At 38.4% G+C, this 22,517-nt stretch overlaps 1 protein-coding gene across 1 annotated transcript; it reads left to right on the top strand.

Moving 5' to 3' along the window:
* Nucleotides 1-196: 196 nt before the first annotated feature.
* Nucleotides 197-22,030, top strand: ksr (kinase suppressor of ras). The gene is made up of 2 exons (XM_065229775.1): nt 197-714; nt 19,106-22,030. Exons 1-2 carry the CDS (start codon nt 414-416, stop codon nt 21,667-21,669), a joined length of 2,865 nt encoding a protein of 954 aa, XP_065085847.1. The 5' UTR covers nt 197-413; the 3' UTR covers nt 21,670-22,030.
* Nucleotides 22,031-22,517: the final 487 nt, after the last annotated feature.

The following is a 22,517-nucleotide window of genomic DNA, read 5'->3' as shown; positions in this document are numbered from 1 at the left end:
AAATGTCAACATATAATGCCGCTTTTTAATTTATATTCTTAATACTACAAACAACTTGAAACATCGACTTGATGTCGTGCGCTTTTAACAAGATAACAAGACGACACAAGAGCGTAAATATTGTTTTTAAAACATATCGAAAGGCTACAGTGTTGTTCATTGACTAATGGCATAATCTCTATATAGCAGACAATTATAAAACAGTGATTTAAATGCAGTTCTAGAGAGAAAAATATTGATTTTTACTACTTAATGTTCAAATGAAATAAAATAAAATCAGCAAAACAAATAGTGACAATGAAGGAAAGCATCTAAGTTGAGTGCACATGCTGTTATGAATGCATATGCTGGAAAAGGCAGTGTAATATTGATTTTGATTCGAACGCTTTGGCGTTTCACCAGGAAAAATATTAATGACAATGGCTACAGTGAACAGTGATCAAAATTTAAACAGCGATTCGGAAGTGAACATACGCAAAGGTATCGATGTAATTCAAAGCATGATAGATATTTCTGCCGATCGTTTGGAAGGCTTAAGAACTCAATGTGCAACCAGCGCTGAACTCACACAACAAGAAATACGAACTCTAGAAACGAAGCTGATAAAAATGTTTTCGGAGCTAATCTTAAGAAAGGCAAAAATCTCGGAACGTTCTCTGATCCGCGGTCTACCGGCCAATGGCAATGAACTCAGGCAGTGGCTTCGCGTAGTTGGTAAGTACTAAAACCCCAGTAGCTTAGGGAACATATCTCGAATAGCCATATCTAGTCGATGAATTCCGATGAACATGTCTTGTGATATTAAATACCTACTGCTATTTGTTTTGGGTTAAAACTATTTGAATAATTTGCATTACGCTTTCATGGAAAAGCGTATAATATATATTGCTGGGACTATAGACTCTTTTAACCACCGACGCTGATTTCTACTCCCAATAGGGGCAGACGGGGCAAGATAAGCACTATATATATATAATTAAATGTTCTGTGATGCTAGATTAGGCTGTTAGCAATGTTGCTTCCAATTCGCTATAAAAATGTGATGCAGAATTATGGAATCATTGGATGCCGTATTAATATTTTGAACTTGTTAGTTGCAAGAAGAGGTTGAAAAGTATGTGTTTGACATACAAAACCTATCAATCTCGCTTTCAGAGTGTCACAATCAGCGTTCTTATGATTCGTGAGTGTTCACTCAGAGTGAGCGCTCACGAATCATAAAATCGCTTATTGTGAGGCTCTGGAAGCAATATTGAAAGGTTGTATGTGTCAAACACATACTTTACAACCTTTTCTTGTAACTTACAACTACTGATTATTATTATAACATCTAATGATTCCATAATTCCGAAATGCATTGTTTTATAGCAAGTGAGTGGAAGCAAGCCTGCGTGACAGTCCGTTTTTTTCGTACTCTCATATTCTACCGTCGTCTTTCATACACAAAACAAACGGTAGAACAACATTCGAGCAAAAAGAAAATTATCAAAAACTATCATGTGTGATTTTGTTCTAATTCCTCAATTTGGTGTAAATTAAACCATTTATGATCGGAAATGTTATTACTAGGACATCGTTGCTTGCTATTTTCAGAATTCACACAAGCACAACATCAGCAGCTATTATTATGAAAAAAAAAACAAAAATACATACACTTGTGACGGTCTTTGGCGGCAGTGTCGTATGACAGAGCCTGTCATATGACATTTTAGTTTGGTGCTGTAATTTGATAGTTTGTTTTGCAATTGTCGGAAGCAAAGGCAGTCGAATATCCCCGAAAATGTGTCGACCACGGTGACCGCTTACAAGACTGATTGTGACTCTCTGAAAACAAAATTGACAGTTTTTTTGGGTCCACATATTTTTCGATCTCTTCTTGTAACTACAATTTACATCAAGTGATTGTAATTGTGACTGTGTAGTATAGAAGGGGGTCAAGGGTCAGGTCTCCGATACTTTTATGCACCGTACATGATATACCACTAGACAGGGGTTGGCATCACAGCATCTTTACCAGCAGGTTAAATAGGTTCTGTGTAATCCAGGAATGTGAAACAGGGCGAGCCATAGTAACATCACCGGTAGGGTAACGTATCGGCCAGACCCCATCTCAACATTAATGTATTAGCTGCCATAAGGGAAGATACAAGGGAGGGGGTTTCTTGTGCGGAGTATCGTGGAGTTAGATCACATTTGTATGATTCCCTTCGGGCTCGAGGTAGACAACCCAATGTTCCGGTTCGAGATATCTTGGCTGAGTGCGATTTGGAATATATGAAACTCATATATGAATTTTTTAAATTCATTAACCTTAGGTTGTAGATAGTTTGTTTTCTTAATTAATTTGGTATGTTTGTCAGGATTAATGTGTTTGCGAGAAAGAGTGTGTGTGTGTATACATCCTTATGTAGTATTCATGTTCATCTCATGTTGAAATAATCAATTCTTTAGATTTAAGTAAGGGTTTTTTAGAAATAGTTACCATATTAAAACAAATGAAATTCGTAATCCTCTCAAACTTTCCCCATCCTTAAATTCTAAAACTCCCTAACATCGAGACGACCGCGAGTAATCGGTTAAACCCCCTTAACTCTAGTTTTAAGATTCTTATCGTAGAAGAAAAAGAATGTATCGGCTTTGTAAAGTTTATTCGACTGAGCCTGTACAAATAAACGAATTAACAAAAAAAGGAGGGGGGTTTGTGTCGATTCATAAATAGCTGTAACTTAAGGTGGTTAATGCGAGTATAAGTAAAGTATAGGTAAAATTAGTAAGAAATTACCTGATTGTTTTTTTTTTGATGCCTGACTTTACCGTGATGTTGTTGTTGGCGCTCTTGGTGATGCCGCCCTCTATAGGTCTGACGATGAGTCCGATGAAAATCCCTGCATGGCGTTTATTTCCTCGATTTCGTTGGGTAAATGTCATCGCTGCTGCTATCGTCTGATATTGTTCCATCGCTCGCTTCGTACATAGATTGAACCATTGTAGTGGCGTTGTTGGTGACGTTTTGAAACTGTTTTCTGTTATTTACGAGCTCTTTCCAGAAATTCAAGGAATGGCCCGATCACACTAGTTTTCCAGGTGTAATACGGCGACCAACTTTTTTCTTCCCTGTGATTTATGACCGTTGTCTTCTTCAAAACTTCATCGTCTTGATCTAAAGAAAAGAAAATCGCCACTCGATAAAGCCAAATTCAAAGGTAGCACCTGTGTGATGTCGCATTCCAAAAGTGTTGAACCAAATAAACAATAAAAAAAATATATATATTTTTGCAGCCATTAGACTTAATTATTTGGAAAAATAATTCTAAACTACACAATTATTTAATTTTGATTTGTAGTTAAATTAAAAAAAAAACTTCGTCCGCTACATCACAATTGGCATCACTAGTTGATGATGATGATGATGATGATGATGGTCCCACCTCTTACCCCTACAAAGGTTTGAGCTGGACGATTTATCTTTAAGATAATTAAATGTAAACATTTTAACCAGGTTAGCAAAAAAAATTAACTTGTTACATTTACAGATATAAATTCCCTCTAGAGTTTACAGTTGCTTCATAGCGATATAAATGTGAAAAAGCTTAGGCGTCCACGTCTTAGTTCGCCTTTTTGTCCACCTAAAATATTCATAAGTATTACAAGTAATCAAGAGTTAATGAACAATCAACAAAGCATCCTATTACACTAGCAACCCCGCAATCTGATGCTATCATAATTTTCAGCAATGTCAGGAATGCTCACGAACCCCCAACATTTGCCAGAAAACTTACTACTAACTCAAGGTATCTTCCAAATAAGCTTCAAAATTGCATTTTTTTTTCAAATGTTAAATTCAGTCCTCTGTATCCGTAATACGCGCGCGAGGCTCAAACCTTTGTAGACTACTTTTTTTTACTACTACTATTAAATCAAATTTAAAAAATCCATCATCATCGTGGACAAAGTAGTTTTTGCAGTGCTACAATAATTATTAAAAAGTCGTTAGCTATCCATACAAAATAATCCGTTAAAAATAACTGGAACCTGGTTGCAGTTAAGCAATCTTCATGCCAATGCCAATGCCCAGGGAACTACAATTTTCATCAAGTAGGTACAACATGTCGTTAAAGCATCTAATAATCTATTGAAATTCCATAAATACGAAAACACATTTTTAATAACAGAGTGAGTCGAAGCAATCCTGGCTATTAGAAACAATAGCTATTGTGCTTACGACTGAAAATCAAAGCGACATAATTATTAGCAAACTTCAATAGCAGGTCGGAGGTGAATTTCAAAAGGTTTCTGAAAAATTCTTATGGGTAAATCTTAAGAAATTACCAAAGAAATGTAATACATATAACAAGAGTACTTTATACATACTTAGAATAAATTGAAGAGCGAGGTTTCATTAAAATACCAACAATACTGTAGAGTGAATTTCAAAAAAAATCATGAATTTCAAGGCTCGGGCACCCTGGAAAATTATTTATAAACATGTTGTATTTTCAAACAAATTCATAAAATACCGATGACATATGCCGAAGTATGACTGAAAATTCAGTCGGTTAAACAATTTTTTTCCTTGATTTGTTTTCCGTACTGAGCACCAATGCTACCGACGCCTGGGAAGCAGCTCCCACACCTGGACCCTAGCTATCGACCCATCAACTCATCCCGGCGGCGCCGACTGGGATTGAACCCATGCCTGCTGGGGTGAGAGGCAATCACGTTTACCACTACACCACTACCTAATTCGAAACCTGACTACACCCTTGCTATGCCCGACACTATGTTTAACGTACAGAACAAGATAATCGATTGTCGCCTGTGGGGTTTTCCGGTTTTCAAATGTACCGATAATACATGAAAACTCTCTTAAAAAATGTTTAGAGATGGCACACCTCAATTTTCAGAAAAAAAAGTCTCAGAACAATTTTCAAAAATGTTTTCAAAACTTTTTTGTTTTCTTGGACACATGTAAACTTGAAAGTTTACATCAATGAGTAAAATTTCACCCACTTTAAAGAAAAGTGGCTTAACTCATTAATTTAGGTAAATTGTTTACCCATTTAATGAGCACCAGTTACCTCCATTACCCATTAATGATAAACAGTTACTTATTCAATATAAATAATTGGTAACAGTTACTCATAGAATGGGTAAAACCATTTACCCATTCATGAGTTAGCCTTTTTTCTTCAAAATAGGTAACAGTTTACCCATTACTTTCAAGTTAGCGTGCTTATCAAGGTTCAACAGCCTAATCATCCATTCTAGCATGAGCAAGCTAGCTTTTCGTAAAAAAAATGTTTGGCCACCCTTAAAGTTAACATAAAACAATTTTTTTTAAAGAAACTGTACATACAGGGTGTTTGGTTCCGGTTTTTACATGATTTCAGAGTAGATAGGTCTCCTAAAGTTATGAAATAATCCCCATGAAACATAGGGTCGAAAATGACTGCTAAGTGAGTTATTCAACATTCTATGTTTTTTTTATTGCCAACTTTGGTTAGCTATATTTTTTTAATCTTAATGTGGTTTTCTGATTTCAACATACTAAATGAAAGATTAAAGTCTTAGCTATCAATGCTTTTTAGTAAATAACTCGATTAAAGTTAATTATCATACATTAAAATTGAAAAGTATGTTAGTACTGTTAGTTTAGTTGTACTACAAAACATTCTTTATGCAGTTCCCTAGATTTGTACCTTTGGTAACCTTGTAGGCTTTATGGTTTCTTCGTAATTATTGATTTAAAACAGCTATAAAAACTTATGACGTTTTCATAAAATGCGCTATGGTTACCCTATTCGTTCGTACGTTCGGCTGTTGCAGTGGACTACGTTCATGAAAATTTAGTAGAATGTTATTGTAAATGTTGAGCTACATTCTTAATTTTTGATTACCGCACATCTCCTGCGCCCAAAGAAAACATAACTGCGGAGATATTTCGCGGTATCGAATATTGCTCAGTCTCAGCAGAAAACACAACGAGAGACACCGAATCGGCGAATTCTGAGAGCGGAAGGGAGAGGAGTAGGTAGTGGTAATAAGTCGATGTCCTTTTAATTTCATAGCACTCGCAGCTCAGCTGCGGTGCTGTTTCGATGGAGGAGTGTGGAGCTCCGCTGCTTCTGTATACACACTTAGATTTTTTTATAGGAGTCAAGGTTACTGATTATCGCACTGAAGCGATGGTCGGACTATTTTCTTATCGCGGTAGAAGAACAGCAGCAATGCGTTCGGAGTTCATTCTTCGTGTGCGATCGCTTATGTTGACGAAGCAATTTGTGTTATTTTGTTTCTCCCACCTTCCCTTCATTCGCTGAGTGACCACATGCACCCATTGAGCATGGGCTCACTCACTCTCAAATTTCCAGCAACACGATCACAGCAATCGTTCTTCGCGAGCGATGCCACTCGTAGAAGAATATACCGGATTGATCATCTTCATGAAGAGCATCATTGCTATTATCATGAACGAAGCTTTATGTGGTTGCTTGTGTCGTTTCTTTAATTTGCGCTGCGCTCGCTAACGAAATCAATTCAAGCTGAACATTGCATTAGATCCTAAGTAACATTGATCGATTCTCTTCATCAACTTTCTCTTTCATTAATAACTTGAGCACAAAACCGTTTCTTGTTGCGTTTGTCATATTAGATGCTAGATAAAAGCTTCACGGAACCAAATTTTGTTCATTTAAGTTAAAAATATAGGGTAAATGTTGGCTTCGGCACCCATTGACTGTTTTCGGCAACCAAAATTTAAACGTTAATTTCACTATGTTTTCCCATCAACGCACTTCCCTGAATGTGTCCAAACGATTGTTTAGCCTTTCAGCTTCAATCTGATTATATTTGAACGATCGAGCAATCCAGTAATGCTACATTTTTCTTCAAATAAAGCATACGCACTACAAAATGAGGTTGATTTCGAGTTGCCGATAATAGAACAGCTGGATAACACGCAGTTCTAATGGGAAGGTTGCCGAAGAAAAAGAGACTGCCGACAATAGTCACACTCACCTGAGAAGTTTGGAGCGTTGTAAAAACGCTTTCAACACGTTTTGAAAAATTCTGTCGATTGGAATGGATAGAGAAGCAAGCAGCAGATGAATGTAAACAAACAGACACATCATATATGTGCGTGACGCTGAGAAAATGCTAGTAGAAGTGCAGACGCTGCTTAGATTTACGAGAATACGTAAATTCCACTATATGTTTATTAAATAAAAATATGAATAGTTCAAAGTAAATTAAAAATATGTTTTCAACAAAAATATGTATGTTTAAATTAAATTCAAAAGCATGTTTATTTCAACAATACATAATCTGGGTAATCAATTTTTAGCGTGTCCTTTTTTCCTTCTTGTTTACATTCGGCAAACTTAAGGCTCAATTTACTTTGATGCTTTTTGAAAATTTTTAAAAGCAGTTTTTTCCGACGCATTGTTTCAGATTGCAAAAAGCTCGCGTCATTTTGTGTGAAATATCAAAAGGAATCGAATAGTGCGAGCTTTTTGCAATTTGAAATAATGCATCGGAAAAAACTGCTTTTGAAATATTCCAAAAAGCATCAAAGTAAATTGAACCTTAACCGAAAACGGCCTGCAAGCGGCGAAACCAAAGTAGAGGGTCCGGAAACCAACGCAAGCAAGTGTTCCAAGCTCGACAAAACCGGTGCAACATCACAATATTAACATAGAGGTAACTCTAAGACCAGAAGGTCCCGAAATAACATACTCAACTTTTTGGCTCAGCTCTGGTACTATCTTCGGTCCCAAGCTAGTCGAATCACCCCTCGAAACATAGGAAAAACCAATAACCCCTCATTTTATCTGTCAAACTTTCATAGCGAATCAAAACAAACATAGCATAGTACTAGAATTTCGACTAGAATAGGGTACGTTAATCGTTTGCTTAGGACCAATAGGCTACTAAAGTGGTGAGCCAATTTAAAATCGTTAGTTTCGTATTGATTGTTGATATTAACGTCAATCCGTCGTTTCTGATGCCGATCCCCATATCATCCTCACCCGACGTCGAAAGAAAAACAGATCATCCCCGAACACTAAACTTAGAAAGAGGCCGGTATGAGGACCAGCGTCAGAAACGAAAAATGACGCTAATATCACAAAGTTTCACCGGTTTTACTGAACTGGATCGGATCGGACACCCATCCCGACGGCTCCCCGGATCCAAACATCCACAGACTTTCCATAATAGCAGAAATTTCCATTTATTTCAAAGGCTAAAATAATTTCAAAATATGTTGTTTATTTTAAACATGAAAAGCATGTTTAAAATAAACATATTAATTTTTGATCGCATATAGTTTACAAATAAATCAAAAATATTCAAGTTTATTTTCAACACGAATATTTTTAAAATAAACGTAACATTATTTTTGTTTTAAACATTATTATCAATGAATTCAAACATAGAATACGTTTGAAATCAACCTAGTTTATGTTTGTGGCCAGAACAAACTGAGTTTACGTTTAAATTTACCTCAAATATTTTTGTTTCGACGGTAAATTTTTCTGCGTGGTCGGTGTGCTGAAATTACCTTGGAATGTCTTTACATGGCCGTGGGAATACAAAGAGAAAGTCGACGAAGAGAATCTGTCAATGTTACTTAGTACCTAATGCAATGTTCAGCTTGAATTAACTGATTACTGGCGTTGAAGAGTGTCTTGATTTTGAAAGTGGGTTTCGTGAACTAGTGCAAACCCTAATAAAAATGTTATGGTTAATTTGCTTAACGACGTGTTCTGGGTATCATCCAAACCATTTGTGGAATAGTTCATCATTTGGATTATCGTTCGTTTATGGTAATTTTTTATTAGGGAAGGGGAACTATTTTTTGTTTCATTTACACAAATATTAATGAAAAACACCGTTAGACCGATTACATAGTAAGAGCGAAGAGAAGCGAAGAGGCGAGCAAAGCGTCGAAACGAATATAAGGAATAATATCAATAATGGGAATTTCCATACGTTTGTACGCTTTTCTCGCTCCTTCACTTCTCTTCGCTTTCACTTTGTTATCGGCCTTAAGTGAACCCTACACGATCGCTTTTATTGACAATAATCGTATTGTCAATACATTCGATATTGATGTCAATACATCGATATTGACAATATTTCTGTATTCACATCATCAATAGTATTGTCAATAATTCCCTTTCGCGTCAATATATTGAAACGTGTGGGATTAGCTTTAGACAGGGTGGCCAGAAAACCGGGAAAACCGGGAATACCGGGTAATATCCGGGAATTTGACAAGTAACCCGGAAAACCGGGAAAAACCGGGAAAACCCGGGAATTCTGAGAGAGAACCGGGAAAATAAATTAACCATACCATAGGAACAAATTTTTACCCCAGGATTTCAGAATAAACCATTAAAACAGAGTGATCCTTTATCAAATGAATGTCTTGTTCTATTTGCTGCATAATTTTTTTCAGTTTCCCTGGACAATTCTGGCGGGGGCCTGTCCGTTTTGCTCGTTCCTATTGTGTAGCTACAGCACTAACGGTGACCCGAAAAGGCTGTCAAACACTTCTTATGGTTGTTTTCTATAACACCGTGGTCTTCGAAACTAGCTGGTCGTATATGGGGCCAAATAGAAAAATACACTTTTCCCATACGGTCTCTTACTCATAATAAGTTATATCTTAACTCATGCGTATGATTGAAAATCTGTGTAGTTTGAACACTCGCGAATAACATCTCAAAAGGGCAAAAAATGGCAATTTAAGCAGTATGACCTTATTTGTTGTAATTGTAATGTTTTTTAATATTAACACTATTTCAAAGATATTCGATAACTGTAGGTAGTATTCTGAAAAATACTAATATTTTAAATAATTCATATCTTTTTTGTTTATGAATTGCCCAGCAAATACACATTGTCACAAGGTAGCGCTTTATCTGAACTACAATAGTATTATATTAAAATAATTTTTGAAGAATATGCAATTTGGGTAATTTTAATTTTGTTTGATAATTTTGATTTTTTTTTTGTAAAAAATCAAATAATTTTTAATAGTGTATATTTTTTCTTGAAAGGCAAAACTTCTCCGAACACACCATCTCGATCAAACAAATCGTTCACGAGATATATATTTTTCTATTGATGTGTATCATTTTTGCATAAGCTCTTTCAAAGTGTGAGTCGTGTACAAAACTAGGGAACCAAATACATAAAATGGCATGTTGGACAATAACAAACAACTGTGTAATAGTACGTTCAGACTACAGAGTTATAACATGTTATAGCGCTATCTTGAGGGTGGTTTCTGTGTTGCAATTATTTGACAACCGTTATAACATGTTATAACTCTCCAATCTGGACAGCGTTTAAAATAATATTTCAAAAACATCGATCCGAAACGATTTGCGAATCTGTGTGGAACTGCTCAGTATAGAGTGTTGTCTGGTAGCTTGCTTAAATTATATTTTTTCATTGAAAGGGAAGGGTAGAAAATATAGTCAAATTATAATTTTTCAAAAGTACAATAGCTTGAGAACAATTAGAATTATGACAAAAGATTAAAGTGAGTGCTAAGACAAAACTTCAGTGCGTGATTTGGAAGTTCGCGTTGTTTAATCAACTTAAAAAATAAGCAGTCACTCAATTGAATTGCAATCAGAATGAATAAATAATTTTAAACATTTGTTGGATGCTTTTCATGTGGCATGCACTACATTTCTACGAAGATTGTCCTGTACTTTTTCAATTCCTTCGTGTAGTCGGATTATCGAGGCGTTGGATTAACTAAGTGCGGATTAACAGTGGGATATTGTGTTTTCTTTCCCAATAACCATTTGGAATCGATTTTATGTTTTCTTTTTCAGTTATATACATTAATAATGATTTACTTACGAAGATGGTAAATGTGAACGTCTCCTTCATCGTCGGGTACAGTCACGTTTATCGCGAAAACCGATTTGCCGTGACGCGTTGCAGAGTCCATTTTCAAGCAAATGAGCTTATTACGGAGTAGCCCGATAAGTTCTTTTTGCATTATATCCGCTGCCCGACTAACGAGGTGCGGCAGAGTATTCCGTGTTATTTTTAAATTCACTGCATCCCATGTTGGTTCATTCAATAATTTAATTGCCTTCCATTCCGGATAACAAAAAGGCAAATTATTCTCAGCAACCAACATTAGTGTTCCAAGAAGAACTCTCTTCCTTTCTCGGTTGCCCATCCCCACTTGCACTAGCACTACGTTCACTTTGCGAAAGCCCCAATCGAGCCACATCCGGGTGGATTGTGAGGAAATGTCGTTTGAAATTAGAGGGAATAAGCGTTGCTTTTCCATACGGACACCATTTATCGTTATCGATTTCCACCAGACACTTGTATTTTATTTTTTTTTTTATACGCTCCCGCCACTTCTTCCACCGCGTCACTAATTTTTTTCCACAACGATTCACGGCCTTCACGACTCATCGTGTTGAATCAACTATTCCCGTTCGCGTTGAAGAATAAACTAAACGCATCTTCATGAGGATCAAAGCATGAGCATCGCGATGATGCGAAAAACCATTCGCATCGTCCGTCATGAAGACTAAAGCATACGAAGAACGCTCTCCATCGCTCGCGATGCGAACGATGAACCGAAGAAGAGCACGCTGCACGAAGATTTGAGTGGTGCATCGACACTCACACTCCTCTCTCATCGAGCATTCTTTACGATTTGCTTTTATGTGGGCATCCACATCATTCAAGAGTTTTGCTGAGCTACCGATGCTTCGAGTACCGTCGCACACGATGAACGAATATGAGAGAAAAGATGCGAATTTCAGTAACCTTGATAGGAGTTAGTATTTTTACTGGATTTTTGGATTACTGACTCGGTTAAAATTCAAATGACTGTTATTCGTAAAGATTGGATAAAATCGAAAAAATTTATTTTTCATCATTACACGGGGTTAACAGAAGTTAGTCTGTAAATTTTCGTAACACATTTTCTCAACTTTGAATTTTTCACTGATTTTTTAATTTTTACCGAAGAGTTCCGCAATTCAAAAACTCGGGAAAAATTACTGACTCGATAAGTGTGTACTGATGTATGGTTGGTGAAGAGGTTGGCAACTGGAGGGTATTCTCGGGCTAGTGAATGCCACACATCCCCACTTATAATTCAGTAATACACTATTCATTCATTTCTGTTTGATATGTTTACAAAGTTTGCACAGAAATGAGCATTGCAGTGTAGTTACCAATTTTCCAAGTCATAGACTTCAGATAACTGTTCAAAGTCCCAGATTTTTTATAACGGAATCATGGACAAAAAACCAAAGACCACTATGACAAATGCGATCGGTCTGAAGGGATCTTTACATAGAAATTGTTTTAAGGTGATACGATCCAGAACTTCGGGCTCTGGTTCCATTTTGCTTTTTCCAGGAGGCCATTATCTGCTACCGGTAAACATACAATAACAAAACTGTTTTGATAATTTAGTGCCTCAAATCGCAATAGTGCCCGAGATTAACTCCCTAGAAAACTCGAAGTGGCAGTGAAAGTGCCTGTGGACGCTGAATCGTATCACCTTAAGAACTCAGAATTCGCCGATTCGGTGTCTCTCGTTGTGTTTTCTGCTGAGACTGAGCAATATTCGATACCGCGAACCATCTCCGCAGTTATGTTTTCTTTGGGCGCAGGAGATGTGCGGTAATCAAAAGTTAAGAATGTATCTAAACATTTACAATAACATTCTACCAAATTTTCATGTGCGTAGTCCACTGCAACAGCCGAACGTACGAACGAATAGGGTGACTATAGCGCATTTTATGAAAACGTCACAAGTTTTTATGGCTGTTTTAAATCAATAATTACGATGAAACCATAAAGCCTACAAGGTTACTACCAAAGGCACAAATCTAGGGAACTGCATGGAAAATGTTTTGTAGAACAACTAAATAAACAGAAATGAAAATTTTCAACATAAAAACACTAAAATGTATGAAATTTCACCAGTTTTTTTGGTACTTTCAACATACTTTTCAATTTTAATGTATGATAATTAACTTTAATCGAGTTCTTTTTCAAAGAGCATTGATAGCTCAGGCTTTAGTCTTTCATTTGGTTTGTTGAAATCAGAAAACCACATAAAGATTAAAAAAATATAGCTAACTAAAGTTGGCAATACAAAAAAATATAAAATGTTGAATAACTCACTTAGCAGTCATTTCCGACCCTATGTTTCATGGGGATTTTTTCATAACTTTAGGAGCCCTATCTACCCTGAAAATATGTAAAACCCGGAACCAAACACGCTGTATATAGTGAGTCTCAGAATTTCATGAAAATTGGTATAGTTCTTCCTTATCAAAAAATATTAGACTTTAATTTTTTTTTTATTCCGCCATTAGGGTGACCATTTCCGTGTTAGGGTGGACTGAAAAATCTATTTTTTTCAAAAATTCCTTAACTTCTGAATCTCTTGACCGATTTTTAATGTAGTTTTAAGAAAAATTAAGAAACACTCAAAGATATTTGATTTTGAAGGAAAAAAATACGTTACAAATGCTTTTTCTAGATTTTTACTGCGAGGGTCTTCAATAACTTCTTATTTTAATTAAAAGATCATTTAATTTTACACAACATATCAAAAAATTAGCGATGTCGGAGAAGTAGTTTTGGAGATAAATTTTTTTTAAATAAAAAATCACACGTGCATGGAAACGATGAAGACGCAAGGTAGTTCACGAGTCACAGCAGCTTTAACTAACGAAATCTATGAGTAACTTACAAGCTGGGCGCAACATTCAGTTCAGCCTGGGGGCTGTCCATAAACCACGTAGACCTAATTTTAAACATTGCAGATCCTCGGTCGTCATTAAAAAGCAATGCAATTATGTTCTGTCAATCTAATTGAAACATTTATTGGCTCTGTTGTCTTGTGAATTTTAGCTATAACGGCCTCTTTTCTGATTTTTATCTCTCAATCTATGGAATCTACACGAAAATTATGTTTGAATGAAATTTAAAGAACAGTATAAGAAACGTTATACCGTAGACTTTACACATTTTTATATCAAACAAATAATTTAAAAATTTTCACTTTTTAAGATATTATCGTCGGCTCCGCAAAGCTACAGCAAATGAGCCTGGAAAAATAAATGCATTATAAAAAAAAAAGATATCTTCGATCATGAAACTTAGTCAAACTTCAATAAAATCACTTTGAATAGTCAACCTTTAGTCACAAAGTTGGTATACCGAGCAGAGAATGAAAACAAAATGAAAACTAAGTTTAATATTTTGATATAAGCGTTCATGATAACATATTTTGCCTACCGTGTGGTCGAGTTAACAGTAATCATAACAAAAATGAGATCTAAATGGTATATGAAGGATTTTAAAAAGATAACAAATTATGTTTTCTTGATAACAAATCCATGTATGCGTTTTTTTTTTTTTTCTTTTGGTTTGTTTTTTCCGTCGATCTTGTTTTCCGTGCTGAGCACCAATGCTACCGACGTGCCAGGAAGGCATACATACATACATTTATTTGTACAACATCACATTTAAGATAAGACATAATCAACAATAGTACGCCACAATACTCGGTTTGCGGCTGCCGCTCTCCATCCTCGGTCATGCCCAATGCTCGCTAGATCACGCTCTACCTGGTCCGCCCATCGTGCTCTCTGCGCTCCACGCCTTCTTGTGCCAACCGGATCAGTAGCGAACACCAACTTCGCAGGTTTGTTGTCCGGCATTCTTGCAACATGCCCTGCCCACCGCATCCTTCCGGCTTTGGCCACCTTTTGGATGCTGGGTTCGCCGTAGAGTGCAGCGAGCTCGTGGTTCATTCTTCGCCGCCACTCACCGTTCTCCTGCACACCGCCGAAGATCGTCCTTAGCACACGTCGCTCGAAAACTCCAAGTGCTTGCAGGTCCTCCTCGAGCATAGTCCATGTCTCGTGTCCATAGAGGACCACCGGTCTTATTAGCGTTCTGTACATGGTACATTTGGTGCGGGGGTGAATCTTTTTTGACCGTAGTTTCTTCTGGAGCCCGTAGTAGGCACGACTTCCACTGATGATGCGCCTTCGTATTTCATGACTCACATTGTTGTCAGCCGTCAGATCCAAGGTAAACGAATTCGTCCACTACCTCAAAAGTATCCCCGTCTACCCGAGCAAAGTCGGTTAACAAAATGAAAGCAAATCGATATTAAAGTGTGCAGTTCCTATCATAATGAAAACTCATTTTGATTTCAAATGTTACGACATAAGTCTGATATCATATTGTGCTTTCATTATGCAGTCAAGACTTTTTAAATGAAAGCAACTTAACTTGAAGTTCTGCTGTTTACGTCTTGTTTAAAATTTAATTGAAATTCATCTGTTGTTGAACTAATGATGATTGTTTATTTGATTTGTTTGACACATTTTAGGTCATTCGTGACTTTCCCGGGGTGAGATTGGAGCCCAGCTTGAGAAACATGAATGGTAACCATTTACTCCAGGCCCGTATTCAGTTAAACATTATGAATGCAAAATCAGTAATCAAATTGATTTCATTGAAAGCAGGATTAGTTTTCCGTTTGCTTCAACAGTGTAAAATTTTGCTCTCATTTTTGCTGTGTTAACCGTTAAGTCAACCAAAATGAGATCAACTGGAGTATTCAAAATAAGTTACATCATAACAGCAAATTTTGATTTCAATTTGATCTTTAGCTTTGCTCGGGTATCGTGACATTACTTCCTAGACGAATCCTGTCATGTTCGGTTCCGCCAACTACCATGTACTTTGTTTTTGACGCACTCACCACCAGTCCGACCTTTAATAAACGGGCACCATACTCTAACGATATCATAGATGGTACGACTATCCCACATAAAGTTGGGATGATATCCGGAATTGGTGGTTAGGCGCTTCTTATGGTTATTGTTTATGCGGGATAGCACTTTGTAGGCGGCATTCAAAATGGTGATCGCTCTGAAATTCTCACATTCCAAATGGTCGCTTTTCTTGTAAATGGGGCAGATTACCCCCTCCTTCCACTCCTCCGGTAGCTGTTATGTTTCCCAGATCCTGACTATCATCCGGTGCAGGCAGGTGGCCAACTTTTCTGGGCCCATCTTGATGAGTTCGGCTGTGATACCATCCTTACCAGCTGCTTTGTTGTTTTTGAGCTACTGAATGGCATCCTTAACTTGCCTCAGCGTGGGAGTTGGGTCGGTTCCGTCCTCTGCTGCACTGACGTAGTCGTTTCCTCCATTGCGCTGGTCTCCCGTGCCTACGTTCTCCTCGCCACTCAGGTGCGCATCGAAGTGCTGCTTCCATCTTTCAATCATCTCACGTCCGTCCGTCAAGAGGCTCCCGTCCTTATCCTTGCACATTTCGGCTCGCGGAACGAAGCCGTTGCGGGATGCGTTCAGCTTCTGGTAGAACTTCTGTGTTTCTTAGGAACGGCGCAGCAGTTCCATTTCCTAGCACTCCGCTTCTTCCAGGCGGCGTTTTTCTCCCGAAAGATGCGGGTCTGCTTCTGTTTATACCGTTCCACGTTCTGTTGGGTTCCATGCTGCAGCATTACCGCCCGCGATGCGTTCTTATCCTCCAAAATCGCTCTGCATTCCTCGTCGAACCATTCATTCCGTCGACTTCTTTCCACGTACCCGATGGTGCTCTCGGCTGCGTCGGTGATGGCTGCTTTTACTGTACTCCGGCACATCGAGCTCGCCCTCCTCTGGCAACGCTGCCTCGAGATTCTGCGCGTATGCTAAGTTTCCGGTTTTCTTGTCTTTCCGTCTTTCCGGTTGCTTCAGTCGCTCTAGGCTGTACCGTGGTGGGCGTCCGTACCGTACATTGTTGATGACGGAAAGTTTTGGGCGCAGTTTGACCATCACCAGGTAGTGGTCAGAGTCGATGTTAGCGCCACGATTAGTCCTGACGTCGATAATGTCGGAGAAGTGCCGTCCATCAATCAGAACGTGGTCGATTTGCGATTCCGTCTGCTGTGGGGATCTCCAGGTGTAACGATAGGGGAGGCTGTTTTGGTAGAAGGTGCTACGTATGGCCATGTTCTTGGAGGCGGCGATATCGATGAGTGGTAGGCCGTTTCCGTTCGTCAGCTGGTGGGCGCTAAATTTTCCAATCGTCGGTCTGAATTCCTCCTCCTGGCCTACCTGAGCGTTTAGGTCTCCTATGATGATCTTGACGTCGTGGCTTGGGCAGCGATCGTTCTCGCGGTCGAGCTGCGCGTAAAATGCGCCCTTGTCCTGTGCACGTTGATTATGCTAAAGTTGAAGAATCGGCCCTTGATCCTCAACCTGCACATTCTTTCGTCGATCGGCCACCAACCGATCACGCGCTTCTGCATTTCGCCCATCACGATGGAAGCTGTGCCCAGCTCGCGTGTGTTGCCGCAACTCTGGTAGATGGTTTGATTACCTATAAACGTTCGCACCATGGATCCTGTCCAACATACCTCCTGCAGCGCTACGATACCGAATCCGCGGTCCTTCAGTAGATTGGCGAGTATTCGGGTGCTCCCGATGAAATTGAAAGATCGACAGTTCCACGTGCCGAGTTTCCAATCACAAGTCCTATTTAGTCGCTGGGGTCGTTGCCGTTGGTCTCGGTTCGTATTCCTCTGTTGCAAATTTTCCGTTGCAATGTTTTTTTTTACGGCTGGCTCGCAGGGCCTAACACCAACCCCCTAACTTTCCGGAGGACCTGGGTGCACAGTTGTGCTTAGAGTCCTTCACTAGCACTGGGACGTAGATCAGCCGCCCAAACATGGGGAACAGACGCGGTTGTAAGCCGCTCCTCCTGGAGAACCCTTCCCTGTCAGCCTATGACCAAAGTTCCCACCGGGGTTGGTTACCCTATCTTCCCTAAGGTTGCTCACAGTTTCCGGCCGGTACCACGGGGAGGTAGGGATGGAGTTGCTGAGAAGAGGCTAGTGATCTCAATGGGATCTGTATTGCGCATTACCAAACATTTACAAAAGCAATTACGCCCAAATCTCAAAGTTCTCCGGAAATGTGTTGTTAGTTTTCTAGGCTGAACATTTATTCGCGAGAAATCGGGGAGTGAAGTGTTTGTTTACAAAATCTATTACGCCCACACAGGCCTGCTGGGGTGAGAGAAAATCACGCTTACCACTACACCACCGGCGCCGCTTATGGCTGGGATTGTCAAAGACCCTAGATATTGTTGTAGGAAATACATGCGCTTTTAGGAAATACTTGAAACTTTAGATATTACTTACGTTATTCATTTTTCTCGACGTTAAAATAGGTTAGCCATTTAGAGTAAGGTTTTAAAAATAAAATAACACAAAAAAAATGCGGGAAGGAAGCGGAACACTTTTTCACTTTTCCTGATAAATTTATTCATCTGAGATGCATCAAAACAACCTTCGACATGATTGAAGTGCATCCTCTTGGATGTAATATTAAAATTAATGTTTTGCTGTGTAGGAGTGAAATGATAGAAAAGTTGATATCTATATACAGAAAAAAGTCTAATTATTGCGGTACGTTAGCCTGTTGTTATGCATGGAGGTTTAGCGACGCCGGTGGTGTAGTGGTAAGCGTGATTGCCTATCTCCCCAAAAGGCACAGGTTCAACCTCAGTCGGTGCGCTGGGATTTTCTGAGGCATAAAAACTCTGATAACGTCCCCGAAGTCCCCGGTCTATGGGTTGATGGGTCGATAGGTAGGGTTCAGGTGTGGGAGCTGCCTCCCTGGCGTCAGTAGCATTGGTACTCAGTACAGAAAACAAGATCGACGGAGAACAAAATGTATGGAGGTATGAGTTGGCATCCAAATGAGCTTAAATTTTAGGGGCTGTCCATAAACTACGTAGACAGTTTATGGGGGGGTGTTGACAATATCCACGGCCCATACAAATTTTATTTTTTTGTATGGACAATTTTCTACGCAGGGGGAGGGGGGTCAATAATCCAAAAAAAACTGTCTACGCAGTTTATGAACAGGCCCTTAAGAGAATGATCAGGACCTGATTTGAAATCGATTGAGCTTGGTAGACCAAAATTGATATTTTGAACCACCCTAATGATTATGTCTTATATTATTTGATCAATCTAATAAGTGCTATTTCCGTTCTTTTTCAGGTTTAAGTTCGGCGTCGTTGAATGCTGTGATACAGAAAGTTAATTCTCTAGAACGTCTACTGGACAAAAACGAAAAAGAGCTACGTGAAATATTACTGAACAACATAAATGCACGTGATGAGGAACTGCGTCGCCTAGTCCACGCAATGAGTAATCTTAGACGTTGTCGAGATCAGCTGCAATCCGGTGAACTTAAGGAACCATTGGATTTGTTCTGGGACTCATGGGATCATCATTCAACACAATACCGCTCTTCTCCAAGAATAAGTCGTTCTTTACCACGGGTTACCACAAAATCCTCTCAAATAGATCACCGCTTTAATGGTGTTGTACACAGTCCAGTTGAAATAAACGCACCAGCAATGGCATCGCCAGATATTATATCAGGGAGGCTACTTCATCCAAACCAAACCATGTCTCCGGAAGAAGGATCTGTATCTACACTTACTCCATCACCATCGCCACCAACATCTCCATCAAATTCAGCTCTATCGAGGCAAACTAGAAAAGGTTTTCCTACTACGCCCCCACCTAAAAAGAAGCATCAGACTTACATACGACACACTACAATGAATCAACAACCACCAACGCAACATAATCAAGTGTCACAAAACAACAATCTTATTAACCCTATCAGCACCACAATAAATACCAATAGCGAACAAATCACATCACTTACAAAATCCAAATCGCATGAATCCCAATTCTTTGCGAGCCAACCTATACAAATGATAGAGTCTGTCAATCAGCAAAATGTGGTAAATTCTAACAATTTAACTTCGTGCGTACAACCCCATTCAACCGGCAATGGAAGTATCCCATCTGGTGGTCGTACGCGTCTCCACACTGAACCTACTCCTGATCTGCAGCATGTCCATGAATCTACGGATAACATTATATCCTCTTTCCATAACGTATCTATACCACCAAAATCACCGTGCACGCCAATCATAACACGTGTTATGGGGCACATGATACAACATCGCTTTTCTAAAAAATTCAAAGTTACAAAAAGCACTTGTGACTTATGCAATAAGCAGATGTTTTTCGGATTCAAATGTACGGAATGTAAATATCGCTGCCATAAGGATTGTAAATCAAATGTACCTCCTTCTTGTGGATTACCTCAAGAATTTGTAGACGAGTTCAAGAAAAGTCTGCAGTCAGATACGCTAATGCCGAATGTTTCACCTAATCTAGGTCGAGTTATGTATGCCAGAGATCGAAACCGCGTTCAATTGCATGGAATACATGGACCGGACAGTAGTGGTTCAAGCTGTAACAGTTCATCTCCATCAAGTCCGGCTCTTCTGTCGTTGCCACCTCAAACGCCGGCTGCTTCTAAACATTCGCAATTCAACTTTCCGGAAGTATCTAGTGGTAGTTTATTCAACAATGTTCCAGATCCAGATGAAATTACCTTAGAAACACATCCGATTAATAATAACAATAATAAAACACTAGGCTTTGAAGGCTTCAACCAATCAAACAAAATTCCTAAGCTACACCTTTCGAAGTTGCCAGAATCGCATGAAAGCAACGAAAGTGATAAAACTGGCTCTACAAGTACAGCAAGTACTGATTCTTCTTCAGAGCGTACACCGGTCCGGCTGGACTCAACCGAAGAAAGAGAAAATGACAACTGGCCCCGTCAGAATAGTCTGTCTCTTAAAGAATGGGATATTCCCTACGATGATCTCAAACTGTTAGATAAAATTGGCAACGGTCGTTTTGGTACGGTGCATCGTGCTCTATGGCACGGTGATGTAGCAGTAAAATTATTGAAAGAAGATTATGTTGCTGATGAAACAACTCTTGAGGCATTCAAACTTGAGGTAGCAACGTTTAAAAAGACTCGTCACGAAAATGTTGTCCTATTTATGGGAGCATGTATGAAGCCACCGAGGTTGGCTATCGTTACATCCTTATGTAAAGGTAACACTCTCTTCACACACATTCATATACGTAAGGATAAATTTAATTTAAATCGTACTACTATTGTTGCCCAACAAATATCACAAGGAATGGGCTATTTGCATGCAAGGGGCATAGTTCACAAAGATTTAAAAACTAAAAATATCTTCTTAGAAAATGGGAAAGTGATAATTACCGATTTTGGTCTCTTTAGTGCCACTAAATTATCGTATTGTGAGTTAGGTCTAGGAATACCAAGCGGTTGGTTGTGTTATCTAGCCCCAGAATTAATGCGCAAACTTACCTCATATCGTCCAGTAGATGAAGATTTGCCTTTTTCTAAGTCGTCCGACATCTTTGCTTTTGGAACTGTATGGTATGAACTGTTATGTGGAGAGTTTCCTTTTAAATCTCAGCCTTCGGAGGCTGTCATCTGGCAAGTCGGGCGAGGTATGAAGCAAACGCTAGCAAATTTACAAGCCTCACGAGACGTCAAAGATATTTTGATGTTTTGTTGGGCTTTTCAGGCTGATGACAGACCAGATTTCGCAAAATTATTAGCACTACTTGAACGACTGCCTAAGAAACGTCTAGCACGATCACCCTCTCATCCGGTACAGTTGTCGCGTTCCGCAGAATCTGTTTTTTAAACTGTATGTGATTAATCATGTTAAAGTACTATGTAAACATTAAAGTAAATTAAAAATTTGATCTAGCTGTTCATGTAGTAGTCATCAATGAAACTAAATTATTTAAACGACCTGAAATTGTATTATGTAATAGGGAAATAAATAAAATGTGGAATAAAAAAAAACACCCTCAAACATTTCGTAATTTAATGCAAAAGTTAAACAAAAAGTAAAGAGAAAGCGATCAAGGATAGGTTGGGAAGAGCTCTGTGAAAAATAAGCTTTCCTTAAAAAATGTATGTACCGTAAACTATTGCGGATTATGTAAAACTAAGATGTTATGGTTAAATAATGAATAAATTACGTATATTATATAAATGGTTGTTTCATTATTTGATACAAAAGAAAAGAAAGTAAAAGTAAGGTTACCGTGTGATGGCTTTATTTGTTCCAAATTAAAATCAACTGAGGGAGCTAGAAGGAAAGGGGTGTAAGTGACATTGTTGAAAAAAAGAGATAATGATACTGACGTAAATTTTGAACATGTGTTTATGTGTGGTAAAAAATACACATTTTTATTTAACCATTTAGTGCTTTTTAAGAGACATGAAAAAATCACTATTCCAATAATTCATTTTCACTTGGAAGGAAAGGGGTGAAAGTACACTTATACCCCTTTTTCTCCAAGCTGTTTTAAAATGTTTAAAAAATATAGTACTAAAAATCTAGTGGAATAGCACATTTAAATGTATAAAATAGATGAAAAACTGAAATTTTGCCGAGGCAATGGACCGATACCCGAGCAAAGCTGAATATCAAATTGAAATCAAAATTTGCTGTTATGATATAACTTATTTTGAATACTCCAG

This window comes from Ochlerotatus camptorhynchus, unplaced genomic scaffold (assembly GCF_037179485.1).
Source record: "Ochlerotatus camptorhynchus isolate MF236.1 unplaced genomic scaffold, CSIRO-AGI_Acam_v1.1 ptg000322l, whole genome shotgun sequence".
NCBI classification, from domain to species: Eukaryota; Metazoa; Arthropoda; class Insecta; order Diptera; family Culicidae; genus Ochlerotatus; species Ochlerotatus camptorhynchus.
Note: the sequence above shows the minus strand (reverse complement) of the source record. Positions and strands in the feature narration are given on the sequence as shown.

What these genes read in the sequence shown, in the direction of transcription:
- ksr (XM_065229775.1), top strand. Translation starts at nt 414, where the DNA reads ATGACAATGGCTACAGTGAACAGTGATCAAAATTTAAACAGCGATTCG. An exon ending in GCAGTGGCTTCGCGTAGTTG is followed by an intron (nt 715 to 19,105) that starts GTAAGTACTAAA and finishes GTTCTTTTTCAG; the next exon opens with GTTTAAGTTCGGCGTCGTTG.